The 13,503-nt window shown below is 44.7% G+C and overlaps 1 protein-coding gene across 3 annotated transcripts in view; it reads right to left on the bottom strand.

Annotated features, from left to right (window-relative positions):
• Nucleotides 1-10,531, bottom strand: part of RYBP (RING1 and YY1 binding protein) — a 70,109-nt gene extending 59,578 nt beyond the window's left edge. For all 3 annotated transcript variants that reach the window (XM_068982695.1, XM_068982694.1, XM_068982696.1), the window contains exons 1-2: nt 10,480-10,531; nt 9,598-9,723 (exon numbers count right to left, since the gene is read on the bottom strand). In XM_068982695.1, the coding sequence (XP_068838796.1) occupies nt 9,598-9,723; nt 10,480-10,511 (158 nt within the window). In that variant the 5' untranslated portion in view covers nt 10,512-10,531. The remainder of the gene's footprint in view (nt 1-9,597; nt 9,724-10,479) is intronic.
• Nucleotides 10,532-13,503: the final 2,972 nt, after the last annotated feature.

The raw sequence follows: 13,503 nt of genomic DNA, 5'->3' as shown, positions 1-13,503 counted from the left end.
CGACTGAACTGAACTGAAACCAGTTTCCAAAGTATGCTCCCTAGACCAGCAGCATCAACATCACCTTGGAACTTGTAAGAAATGCAATGCTACCCCAGACCTACTTAATCAAAAACTGAGAGCCTACATATGAAATCATATCTGTTCTTGGAAACCAGTCACCAGGTTTGTTTTCTCCAACTAACCACCACACATTTGATATTTTAAGACCAATAAGTTGATGAAACTTGCATCCTACATCACCCTTAATTTCTTGTCTCTTCCAAAGGCTTTTGAACTGTTCTCTTCAATTGTATTGCTAATGATCTCAAATTATAGAGAAAATGTTATAAATAAGTTTTAAGATGCTTCTTTTACATCCCCGCTTCCTAGCTTCTTTTCCCAATCAAAGAATAACCTACATAGATTTTCTAAATTGACTGAGGGAGGAAAGGAGAGGAGCAATAAAGATCTAATTATATTTAAAAATAAAAATTTCAGTTGTTTACCCTGTGATTTCAACTATCGATGGTCCTCAACTTAATGATGGCTCACAACTTAGGATTTTTCGACTTTGATGGGGCAAAGTGGTACACAGTCAGTAGAAAACACACTTCAAATTCTGATCTTTCCTTGGGCCAGAGGCATGGGGTCCAGTACTCTCTGGTGATGCTGGGCAGAGGGCAGGCCCTGGAGCTCCCTAACAGCCACACAGTCGGCAAGACAAACAACCGATGCACTTACAACCATTCTGTGCCCAGACAACTATTCTGTTTTTCACTTTCAGTACAGTACTCAAACATTACATGAGACATTCAACAGTTCATTAAAGAATTAGCTTTGTGTTAGGTGATTCTGCCCAACTGTAGGCCATCATAAGCGTTTTGAGGTGTTTAAGGTAGTCTAAGCCAAGCTGTGATATTTGGCAAGTTAGGCGTTTTAAATGCATTTCACCTTTCACTATTTTCAACTTATGATGGTTTTGGACATAATCCCATTTTAAGTCGAAAAAGGTCTGTACTTCTGATTCCTGAGTTACACAGGGGTTTATTTGCAATGCCTTTACTGAGAATTCATCTTTGGCATCCATCTGTGTCAATCACTGCACAGAACTGAAACTATAGCTAAATAAATAAATGAATGAGTCAACACTTCAACTTAACAGCAGTAATTAATTCAAATAACAGTAATGTACACCATATACAAGGTGCAACTATCAAGTTATGGGTATGTTAACACAGTGGACAGCATAGCCTAACATTTTCAACAACACTTAAGTTGCTCTGTAGCCATTTCTAAACTGCCTTTAGGTGCCAGCTTACAAGCACACTCACCTAGTTCCTCGTTTAGTCGCTAAGTGGTGTCTGACTCTTGCAATGCCATGGACTGCTACCTAGTTCCTTAACACACCTCAAAATTGGTTTTACACAATATGATTGGTCCTCTGCTTTATTTGCAGACTTTTCCATATGACTTTTGGCAGCTTAAATCACCAAATGCTCAACACAAAGAGAAGAAGAATGGTCACAGTTATTGTTTAGGTAAGTGTGCTAAAACTCTGAAGCCCAAAACCACTCCAGAAAGTACTTTAAATGCACAGGCCAGGGTCTCCAAGGTTCCAGTCTGTGTTTAATTTCTAGAACATGTTTAGGAAACAAAACCAGAAAATGAGAATACTACTTCTTAAGGACATACTTTATAAAGACAAATTTCCCCTAATTCAATAACTTTACAGACAAAACGCAAGCCCTAATGTGCAGGAATATGTATCAGAACTCTTTAACTGGGAACAGTTTTACAAGGCAACTCCAATTCAAACTTCCAGTCTTCATCTATTCTATATACATTTACTGAACCCCTACTGAGCGCCTGGCTCTGTAACACACACACAAAGAAAGATCATGCCCTCAAAAAGGTGAAAACATAACAGAGGCAATCAAGGAAAAATACGGTTCAAATGTTATGAAGAGGCATACATGACTGTAGGGCACTGGAAAAAGACTTCCCAAGACGTCTAGAAGGACAAACAGGAGCCAGCCAAGCTAAGGAAGGAGGCACATCTGAGAAGAAATCCAGGGGAAAAGAATGTGTGGAGGTATGGAAATGAGACAGTATGGTCCATACAGGGAAATACCAGGCAGTTCAGTATGAAAGACACAAGTGCTGTGTGGGGGAGGCGAACGGTGTGGGGGCAGGCTGCATCCCGCAACTCTAAAGAACCAGTAAAGGACCAAATCAGAAAGCCTTTGTGATGGTTAAGGATTTGGACTTTACCCTAAGAACAATGAGAACCAGGAGATAATCTAAGCTGTCCAAGTGGTGAGGCCCAAGAACCAGTTGGATCTGTTTGTCACGTGTATTCATGCATGGGGGTGGTGACAGGTGGTTAATAAATAGTATCTGGGAATTATCAAGCTGTAAAGACAAGTGGGAAGGTACAGGTGACATCTGAGTGTGAACAGTTAAAAAGGAGAAGGCATAGAACTAACTTGCATCAAATTGTATAACAAACCCCATATCAAGAAACAAAAAGGCATAGTTTAAATCTCAGATTCAGTGAGGAGGTCTTCTCCCAAATACCCCTCAAAACAGGGTCTCCACCTCCTCTAAAACAATTGCTTGCATTCACAACCACTGGTCATCTTTTTATAGTCTTATCTTTTCAACAAGTTTGTTAGGTTCCTTCAGAGCAGGAATTTTGTGTTTATTTAACCAAAGCCTTGAAATATAAATGATTGATGAACAATATTACTCATGACAGGCAAAAGTTTATTCTATTTATATACTCTAGAAAGTTCCACATACCAGGTTTTCCTCCTTTCACCTAATGATATGTGGATTTATGCTGCTGCTGGAAGATGCCCGAGTTCAAGTATGTAGGTAATGAACAGAAGTTGAAGAGAGATTCTATCTCTAGAACGTGTTAGAGGTCTGCATGCAGAGTTCAACACTTAAGATATTCTTACGATAAAACAGCACTGGTAAAATAAGCAAGAACCACACACAACATGAATATTCACAAATATAAGAATGAGTGTAGGAAGCCAGACCCGGAAGTGTACATGCTCTAAGTTAAAAGCAAGCAAAACTCATCTCTAGTGTCAGAAGTAAGAACAGGGTTGGGATGGGGGAAGTGACTGGAAGGGGGCCCAAAGGGCTTTTTGGGTCCTGTTAATATTCTGTTTCCTAATCTGGCTGCTAGTTACACAGGTGTGCTCACTTTGTGAAAGTCATCAGGTCTTACAATTATGGTTTCTGCACATCTCTGTATGTATGCTACAATTCACAAAGTTCACTTAAAAATAAACAAGCCAAAAAAAAAAAAACACACACCAGAAGAGCAAATGATAGTATAAAAGATGTCACAAAGAGAAAAGGCCCTGGTGATGGGTCAAGAGGGCAAATGAGAACTACAGTGATTGCAAAATGTTTTAGTTCAAGTTTAGAGATCCACTATTTCCTCAAGTACTAAGGAACTGTGTTAGTGCTGATAACTATTTCGCTAAACTACATACAATTAGTTGGAATTTCTTCAGCATCTATGAAAGTACACAATAAATACATGATGCATGAAAAAATAACACATAATTGAATCCATTTAACATCTCCTATTCGAGGAACAGTTAACCCTTAAACAACATGGGTTTGAACTACACAGGTCCACTTATACACGGATTTTTTCAATAAACACATACTACAGTACTGCACATTCCGTGGGTGGTTGAATTCACAGCTGCAAAACTGAGCCTGCAATCCAGGAGACCTGGGTTCGATTCCTGGGTCGGGATGATCCCCTGGAGAAGGAAATGGCAACCCACTCCAGTACTCTTGCCTGGGAAATCCCATGGACAGAGGAACCTGGCAGGCTACAGCCCATGGGGTCACAAGAGTCAGACACAACTTAGCAACTAAACCACCACCACCAAGGCAGGTCCTAGAACTAATGCCCTCTGGATACCAAGGGACAACTGTTAAACGTTAATGTCCCAGCTACACACAGAGGCATAGCAATCAGCACCCCTCATCTCCCAGTTGTTCAAGGGTCAATTGCAACAGTATATAGGCAGCTGGCCAGACTTTCGTCTACAAGTTTAACTAAAAGTTTATTGGCCTGGGCATAAAGGCTCAAACTCTATAAACTATCCCCAACCAAATGAGCAAACTGGTGCAGGTAAACCTCCAAAAAAAAAAAGTTATCCCCTTGTTCCAGAAGAAAGCAGCATGAGTGTTTCCTAAAAAGGCCAGTGTGCATTTCAATACTGTCTGTAGAGCTGTTGCTCCACCCAGTTCTCACCACTCTAGTTCCCTATCCTGCTCCAATTTCCTTGGAGCACTGATCTCCAGCTGAAACGATCTTTCTCTTCTGTTCACTTGTTTATTTTCTTTTCCTCTCCATAGTACTTTAAGCTTCATGAAAACAAAGATCTCATCTGTCTGTACACCACGTACACAGAGCCCAGATGACTGTGTACTCAATAAAAGCTTGTCAATCACAACTGCCCAGGTAATTTATTGATACTTTAAGGTCACCAAGTATACATAAGATCAAGTCAGTAACAATAAATCAGTTAAGTCCAGTGTAACAGCAAACACAAAATAAATTATCACTTCGTTTCTGGGTTAAGAATAATCTCTAACCTGTACCCGCTTTTGCACCAACTATGAGGCTGAAATGTTTAACAAGGTTTGATGATTTGGAAGACGGATAATTTTCTATGTACTTTATGGAGAAATTTTATGAAAAGGCAAACACTAAAATAAAACCAGTGCGGGGAGTTCCTGGTGGTCCAGTGGTTGAGCATCCACTTGCCGACGCAGGGGACATGGGCCCAATCCCTGCTCTGGGAAGACCCCACATGCCGCATAGCGACTAAACCCATCCTGCAACTACCGAAGCGAATGCACCCTAGAGCCTGTGCTCTACAAGAGAATCCACCACAATCAAGAGTCGTCCCTACTCCCCGCAACTGGAGTTCAGTAGCAACAAAGGATCCAGGGGAGCCAAACATTAATAAAAATTGTAAAACTAAAAAAAAAAACAAAAAAAACCAACGTGGCCTAAGAAGCAGAACCGCGGTGGCAGATGACCCAGAACTATTGGGGAAGGAAGCCCTGCTCCACTCTAGATGAGGCCAGAGTGGAGACTCTCCAGCTTTCTGGGAGTCTTCCTATCTGAAAAGTATCACAGGATGATGCACCTCTGAAGCTTTCGGCAAAGACGAAAACTTTTCATGTTTCACCTAATACGTGCATTTTCCCCCTAAAACTTCTAAAGAACTTCATGACAAGTCAAGAGACTCTAAAGTTGTCAGGGTATCAATTTAGGGGGAGAAAACGTCCAAAGTTGCAACTGCAAAGAATCACGGAGTTCCTGGACAAGGGAATTATTTTACACACAGACAACTGAGTACTACCAATTCCCATTCAATATCCCGAGTACCAGGCTTTTTTTTTTTTCTTTTCTTTAAGGCCACACCATTTTATTACACACCTAACCTCACTTGATTACTCGTCTGTAAAAGCTCTAAATAGAGTACATTTTTCAGGGGGATAGTATTCAGTGCAGCACTATTATCAAGGCACCACTAATCAAGAAGAGCTGCAGCAGTATCCTAGTAATTTTTATTTTACAATATTTACTTACAGATAATTGCATTCAGAGAATTAACAAGACCAAAAGTAAAATACATTTATCAAGATGTCTAGGAAGTTATTACTCTGTCCAGTACTCAAGAACTTCAACTTAGAAGAACAACGGTTAGGTAAATTTGTGAGTTTGTGGTTTTGTTGGGCTTTTTTTCCCTTTTAAAAGCTGATATCCTCTTTCATGAGATTTGCAAAGTGGGCTGGCAAATACTATTTAGGCTATCACCTAGGGAAGGGATAGTGTTTCTTCCCACTCAACACCACCTTCCATACACACTCCTTTATTTTCTATCTTGAAAAGCTCAGAGTACGTCAGCATGGTGGGAAAACGAACATTTCAGCTGCAGGTGCCTCAGCTACTGAAGCCCACAAGCCCTAGAGACTGTGCTCCACAAGAGAAGCCAGCACAATGAGAAGCCCAAGCCCCTCAACTAGAGAGCACCCCCACTTGCTACAACTAGAAGACCAGCACAGCCAAAAATAAATCACTCACTAAATAAATAATTATTAAAAAGTGTATCACAGAACAGGCATAAGGATGCCATTCACAGCGACAGAAATGTTCCAAAACTGGTTTGTGGTGATGGCTGTATAGTCAATGTTTAAAATTAGCAAAAATCACTGAATTAAAAACTTATACAACTGGTCAATCTTTTAGTATGTCTTAATAAAGCTATTTAAAAAAAATAAAGAGTGGAATGCAATAGTTGGGAAAAGGAGTGTATTTCAGAACTAAAGAGATGCAAAACAAATCCAAAATAAAGATTTCCACTGCCCTCTGAACCTCCAAGTAGCCAACAAAGTATTTCTTCTTTCTTCCCTTAACAGATTCCTTTGGAGCTTCTGACCTTTCATTCTGCTCTATGCTGCTACAAAAAGAAAAGACCTTCTGAATCACTTTCATGACTCTACCTGTAGAATTAAATTTATCTGGTACACATGGCAATAACAGTGAAAGATGGCAGGTAATTCTGTAGAAATCAATTATTCTCCAGAAGAACTGAAGGGAGGGGAATTCTTCTAATTGATGCCCAAGCCAGATTGCTCAGACCTCCTGTAGCATTTTATGCATACCTCTCCTAGAGCCTTTATAATTTGGATTATGGTCATTCCTATACATGTCTTACCAGCCTTCTAAAAAAACCCCTTCCTGTCTTCAATGTCTTGAGCAGGAATCTTTCACATCCTAGTAATTTAATAAATGTGCTTTGGATGAGTGACAGTATTTTCCAAATCAAACTGAAGAATATCAATTCTATTCTCAAAGAATACAGTCTGGATCCTACTGGACTACCATTAATTCAAAGCTGACTTCCTTACTTGATTGTCAGATGATGGCAACAACAATGACATGAATGATGAACAAACTCCAGAATTACCACGAGCTACCCAACTGTCAAGGCTGTTATAAAATATCAGCTCAGAGCGAGAAAACCAAATTACTATACCAGTCAGCAGATTAGAAGTCCTTCCATTACTTAAAAATTACACTAAAAATCAAAAAAATTTTGCTTATTACCCAGTATCCAAAACCCAACAAGTTTTCGACTGTCATTTCTAATACCACGTCTGATTAAAACTACACAAGGCATGGGACTTCCCAGTGATCCAGTGGCTAAGACTTAACATTTCCACTGTAGGGTATGCAGGTTCAACTCCTGGTCAGGAACTGAGATCCCACATGCTGTCTGGCAAAAAAAATTTTTTAAATAAATAAAACTATAAAAGGCAGCAAATGTCAAACCTTTGCTGTATCAATTAAATTACAAATAAAAAAGGCCCGGGGAAAAGACAAGGCAGTAGTAACTAGTATCACAGAGAAATCAGCCAACAGTCAATACACTGGACAGCACAAGACAAAAACCTGTCGAATTCACCCTTCTACATGAAATCCATTCACAGCATAGGAAGGCCAAAATGTTATTTGCCTTATTAATGACTTTTAGAACAGTCTTTTATAAAGACTTTTAGTTCTAACACACCAAAATACTGACAACCACCAACATGAAATTAAGTTATGTAAAAGTATCATGAGTTGGGTAAGAATCTAAATCCTCAGATCTCTTAAATCTGTGTTCAAATCCTACACAACCACAGACCTCAAAAAATCATAGACTCTTAAAGACAACGGATGAGTATCATGTTCCTGTATTTTCATTATTAAGAATTTAATATATTTGTTTAAAAAACTTAATTCTAATGTTGTCATCTATGGGTCTGAAGGAAATTTAAACATCTACATTGTTTTTAAAATCAACACCTTCCACGTGCTTCCAAAAGTTGATGAGTCAGATTTTTTTTTAATACATGTAGAAACTGAAATGCACTGTTATGAGATAATTATTCCCAGCAATACACTGGATGTAAACTTTTGAATTTATTTCTCTTCACTAGTGAAGTTCTCAAGTTCTTAGGAGTTTCCTAGTCATTACTTTAACATCATCTACGGTAACACTCAAAGCAAAACCACAATAAAGAGGTTTGGCCTCTGAGGGATTCTACACGTAAAAAAACATTACTCAAATAAAATACAATCACTATTGCTTTAAATAACAAATACATTTCTAAACTTTGATGTCATTTGATGGAATTCCCTGTTTTAAGTAGCAAAACAAGATCTACTGAGCTCCCAATGGGTGTTTTTAACTAAATGTGCTCTATAACAATACCAAATATTGATATGAATTTACTTTAAAAAGTACCTATGGGGAAATACTTTTAGCCCTGGAGTATTTTTTACTTAAAGGTCTCATTACTTACAGTCAGTGAAATTCACAGAAGTGTTCCACCAGTAATTGGACCAATTCATCCCAGTTACATTCTTTAGGTTGCTCAATATCCTATTTAGTTCCAGGTATAAACAAAGCAACCAAACCCTAATAGGACACATTCACTTAGTCAAAGAACAACATCCAGTTAGAACTGTGCAGTACTATTACACGGTCGTGTTGGAAGATTGCCAATTCAAAAACAAGTACCTGATGAAATGAGACCTTCAGCAATCAACTTTAAAGATGCACAGGAAAATCACTCATTCCATCTCATTTTCACACACACACTCCCCCAATGTCTGCCCATTAAATGACATAAAGAATAGTTTAACTTCAAACTAAAATCACCGAAACAATACAAGATAAAAGTTAAAAGAGGACCGAAATACTTAAAAAATCAGCTTTGAGATTTCATTCAAGTATATCTAAATGTTAAATCTGAAGTAGTTCAACTCGTTTTGATACCATACACTTTACTACCTTCACTAGAATGAAAAGAAATTCCTTCAACATTCTTTTCATTATAATAAAGCTCTAAACAAACTTCAGTATATCCACACTATTCATTACACATTTTCCAAAAATCCGTCCTCCATCACCATCCCTCATAAGCTAATCAGAAAAAACACAGACACACAAACTGGCAGTTCAGTCTTTCAAAAAATGCACTTTATCAAACCCCACCATTTATTGTCAAGTGCAAGGGGTGGGGGGAGACAGCTGCAGTTCAAGACAGGAAAAGCACAACAACCCCGTTACTGTACAACCACCACCAAATTTCTCAGGGAAGAGAAAAATAAATCAGGATAGGCAAATTAAAAACATTCTGCACATGGCAAAAATAAAAGGTCCAATGTCCTACAATCCATAGCGAAAGTACTGCTTCCTGTCTTTTGGAGCCAACACCAATAAGCCAATGGATACAAGTGTCAAATAAATCCAGCGTCTGTTTGAAATAAGACGAAACCTGGGAAAATTCTCTCCCATAAATCATTCAGTGAACACGAGGCTGTGCACCCAACATGAAATTACACACAATCAAAACCACACATCAACCCCCCCCCAACCTGCAAATGCAGAAAAAGCTGTAATCAACAAGTTGGAAAGAGGGCAGAAAGTAGAGCTCACAACCCTCTCCCCAATCTTGATTTAAAAAAAAAAAAAAGTCCTTTAACAAAAGGTAATAGAGATCTTCAAGTACCTGGTGGAGGTGCCTTTCCTCACATCGCAGATACTGCATTTAAAGGCTTCGGCGCTGTTTCTGAAGGTGCAGACGCTACAATCCCAAAAGCCTTCGTCTGCGGCAGGTTTTGCTTGTCTTTTTGGCCTTCAGAAGAGTGAGGAGAGGGAGAAAGGGGAGGGAAGAGTCAGGGAGCAGGAAAAAGGGGGAGCGACAGCAAAAACACAGGCGCTGGTGAGCCGTCGTAATTTCCCAGGAATCCGGCGCTGGAAACTTCTCTAAGACGACCACCCACCCACCCTTTTCAGGGCCGAGAGGAGAGACCGGGGGAGGGGACGGGGCGCCCCCACCGGCACCGTGCAGCCTCCGGGCCCGGGCTGTGCTTCCTCGCACAGTAGGCGGCGGCGGCGCCCCGGGAAGGGCCGCGGCGGGCGCAGGAAGCGGGCGGACTTGTGGACTTGAGCGTGGGGCTGGGGGGGCCGGGAGGGGAGCCGCGGGCCGGATCTGGAGGGGGCGCGCAGGGGCAGCCCGAGGCCGGCGGCGGGGAGTGGGCTGGCTCCTTCCCTCTCCCCTCCCATGCTCGCGCCCTCCCTCCCTCCCCACCTGGTTAAATCTCCCTTTGTCTGGGAGGAGTGGCGGCGGCGGCGGCGGCGGCGGCGGCGGAGGGCGGCTGAGGAGGAGCCGCCATGGCTGCGGCGCGCACGGCCGCCGGCCCCGAGCGGGAGCGACACCGCCTCCCGCCGCCGCCGCCACCGCCCGCCGCCGCCGCCTCCCCCCGCCCCCGGATCTCCATCTTAGCAGCGCCTCCCCCCGCCCCGGGTGGCTCCGGGGCCTAGTCGTCGCCGGCCCCCGCCCGCCCCCAGCCCTCCCTCCCCTTCCGCCCCCTCGGCTCGGAGCAGGTACCTGGTCGGGCTCTTCTTGTCGCCCATGGTCATGGATGGGCTGTACCCCCGCCCCCCCCAAATCCGACACCCGCGCTGCTCGGAGGAGAAACGCCGTCCGGAGAGTCGTCGCGGACCGGCCCCCCTCCCTCCCCCGCGCCCGCCCGCCCGCCCTCAGCCGCTGGGGCTCGAGCTCCGGCCGCCGCCGACGCCGCCGCTGCCAGTCTCCGGACGAGACTAGTCCCCGCCAGCGCCGCCTCCGCCGAGTGACTGACGAGGGGCGGGGCCGGGCGCCGCGCGTCACTCGCCAGGCGGCCAATGGGAAGGCGGCGGCCGGCGCCGCGAGGGCGGGGGCGGGGCGCGGGGGAGGGCGGGGCGTGGTGGACGTGGGACGGGCCGTCGGTGTGCGTGCCCCGGAGTGTGTGCGCGCTGGGGGCGCGCGTGCCTGCTGGTGGCCCCGCGGCCCGGCGTGGCGGAGCGTGCGAGCCCGGCAGGGCGCACGTGGCCGCGCCCGGGTACCCACTCTGGGCTTTGGCCCCCGCGCGGCCGCCCCGTAGGGCTGTCGCAGGGCCCCGGGCCCCAAAGCCGCCCCGGGGAAGTAGTTGGGCGCAGTTTGCGCGAGCCGCTAGGGCTTTCAAGCACCGCGACGCTCGCAACGCCTCGAGGCTTGCAGTGCCCCCGGAGCTGGCAGGGCCTCTTTTGGCCCAGGTTCCCCTGCTCCCTTCTGCTCCTCTGCCACGCTGAGCTTTGTACCTGCCTCTCGTAAATTCCCTGCCTCGAGTCGATAGACCGCTCCGAAGCCCCTTTCCAAGCCCTTGAAGCAGGAGGGAATTGTGCGGAAGAGGTGTGGCACAACTAAATGTCCCCCAGGGCCCGACACTCTGCTTCTGCTTGAACCGCCCCCCCCCCCCCGAGCCTAAATGGGGCGTTTCCCTAGGGAAGTTACTGTTCAAATGCCGGCAGCCACATGCCAGCAGTTTAAACCTTGTACCTCAGTGCCCGTCTCCTCTTTTGGTTGTTTGGAAAATTCAGGGACTTAATGCGCGAAAAGCAAGCAGGTCAGTACCTGGCACTTAGAAAGGACCAATAGAAAGTAGTGGTTGAGAACTGTTATAACTGGGCCTGGGTTGTGCACCATTTCCCCTGCTTTAGAAGCTTCTTGGAGGCCAGGAACAAGTAGTACCCTTTACCTTTTAGCCTGCTCCAAGAAGGCTTGCCAAATTGACTTGAACGTGACTCAGGCCCCTCTGCCCTCAGGCAATGGGGAATCGTGGTAGAGGTAGGACCCAGATGATAAGATAAAAAGCTTGGCTGGGTGGAAGCCCTGGGTGGGGGTAGGGACAGGGCCAGAGGATGCTGCTAGAAATTGAGGGGTGGGGATGGGGGTGTGGAGGGAAAATAAGAGGGGCTCTCAGCTTCCACTGAGATAGCTCCCCTCCCCCCAGTTTATGTGCAAACGCAGAATGGGCTGCTATCAAGGCTGCCCTATAAAAGGGAAGCGGTCCAGGGCAGGACACCGGGGAAGCTAACTTCCCTGAGATAGAGTACCCACGGAGCAAGAAGTCCTAGGATCAGTCCAGGGATCAGAAGAGAGAGAATGTAAGAGGGAGGGAATGTGTCAGTGATAACCTTGATCAGCACATGGTGTCCTTGCCGGGGAGGCACACCCTGGAGGGCCAGGAGGGACAACACTGTTAGCCAGGGTCAGCAACCTCCCCGGCCAACCTTCAGGGAGAAAAGGAGGAAGAGGAGGAGGGAGGGATGGGGCTGAGGGCCAAAGAGGCCAGAGAAAGACAAGGGGCATGTACACAAGCCATGGCCGGGTGCCCACAGCCTTGGCCTCTGGTGTCTGCCTGGCATGCTCCCAGGACTCTGCCCCTAGCATGAAGGTACAGTGAGAAAAAGGGAATTAAGAAATCCCAGCTGGAGTAGCCGCCTCTGGGGAGGGTAGCTGGGAGCCACAGGTAGTGGGAAGGACACTGATTTTATTATTGTTTACCTAGAGTAAAACGCACAAATTGTTTTTGATAGCTCCATGAATTTTTACATGTATCCACTGCACCTTTGCATGCAACATCCAGATCAAGATATAGAATCTTTCCATCTTTCCTCCCTGCAGACTAGCTTTGCCTGAAGATCATACGGTATACACTGAAGTATCTGGCTGGCAGCTTTTGCTCAACAAAATATGTGCGGTACTAATCCATACTGTTGCCTGTCCTAGTAGTTCATTTTCATTTGCGTAAGTGTGTAGAATTCCACTGCAAATACATGGTCATTTAGCTATCCACAGGAGACCAGCCCTTTAGTGTATTTGTGTTTGTGTGTTTGACCTGTTTTACCTCTTTTAAATAAAGAAAAGTTTTAAAACCTGAGTTGAAGAAAAAAGAAGTTCCAGAATAGAGAACTAGTTTCTGGGAACATATCACACCCACACATCACACCATGTGGTTGTAACTGTAGAAGCTAAGTTCATTCACATGTTGGAGGTAAATATGTACTGTGAGTCTCCTTGCGGTTACAGGAGCCAGACAACTCTACTTCATGCTGGAGAACAGCATGGCTCTAGACAGAGCATCAGACTATGATTCTAGAGCAGTGCGTTCAACCTGAGCTGGGTGGGGAGCAAATCTTCTTCCACCACTAGTTGCTTTGAACTAGTGTGAGGTGAAGGGATGGGTGGGAGTTGACAGAGAGCCACCCTCTTGCTCCCTTGTTTCCTATCTTGAACTTCCATTTCATATTCCACTGGAAAGAGGTTCTACTGCTTTAAAACTATTAGAAACCTGTGAATTTAGAATAGACAGGGTCAGAAGCACTCTCCAAGAAATGTCTGGTGTAAATGATTCCGTGGATACACAGGGCAGATTAAAAGACTACGTTTGGACGCTTTGCTTCCTTCCTCCTTATTCACCACTTTTGTTACACTGACTGTTCCAGGACTGTCATGTTCCCACCGCAGGGCCTTTGCACTTGCTATTCCCTATGCTTGGAATGCTCTTCCTCCACACCCCACCCCAATAACCACATTTACAGATGCCTTGCC

This window comes from Capricornis sumatraensis, chromosome 10, assembly GCF_032405125.1.
Source record: "Capricornis sumatraensis isolate serow.1 chromosome 10, serow.2, whole genome shotgun sequence".
NCBI lineage: Eukaryota > Metazoa > Chordata > Mammalia > Artiodactyla > Bovidae > Capricornis > Capricornis sumatraensis.
This window is presented reverse-complemented; position numbering and strand designations above follow the sequence as displayed.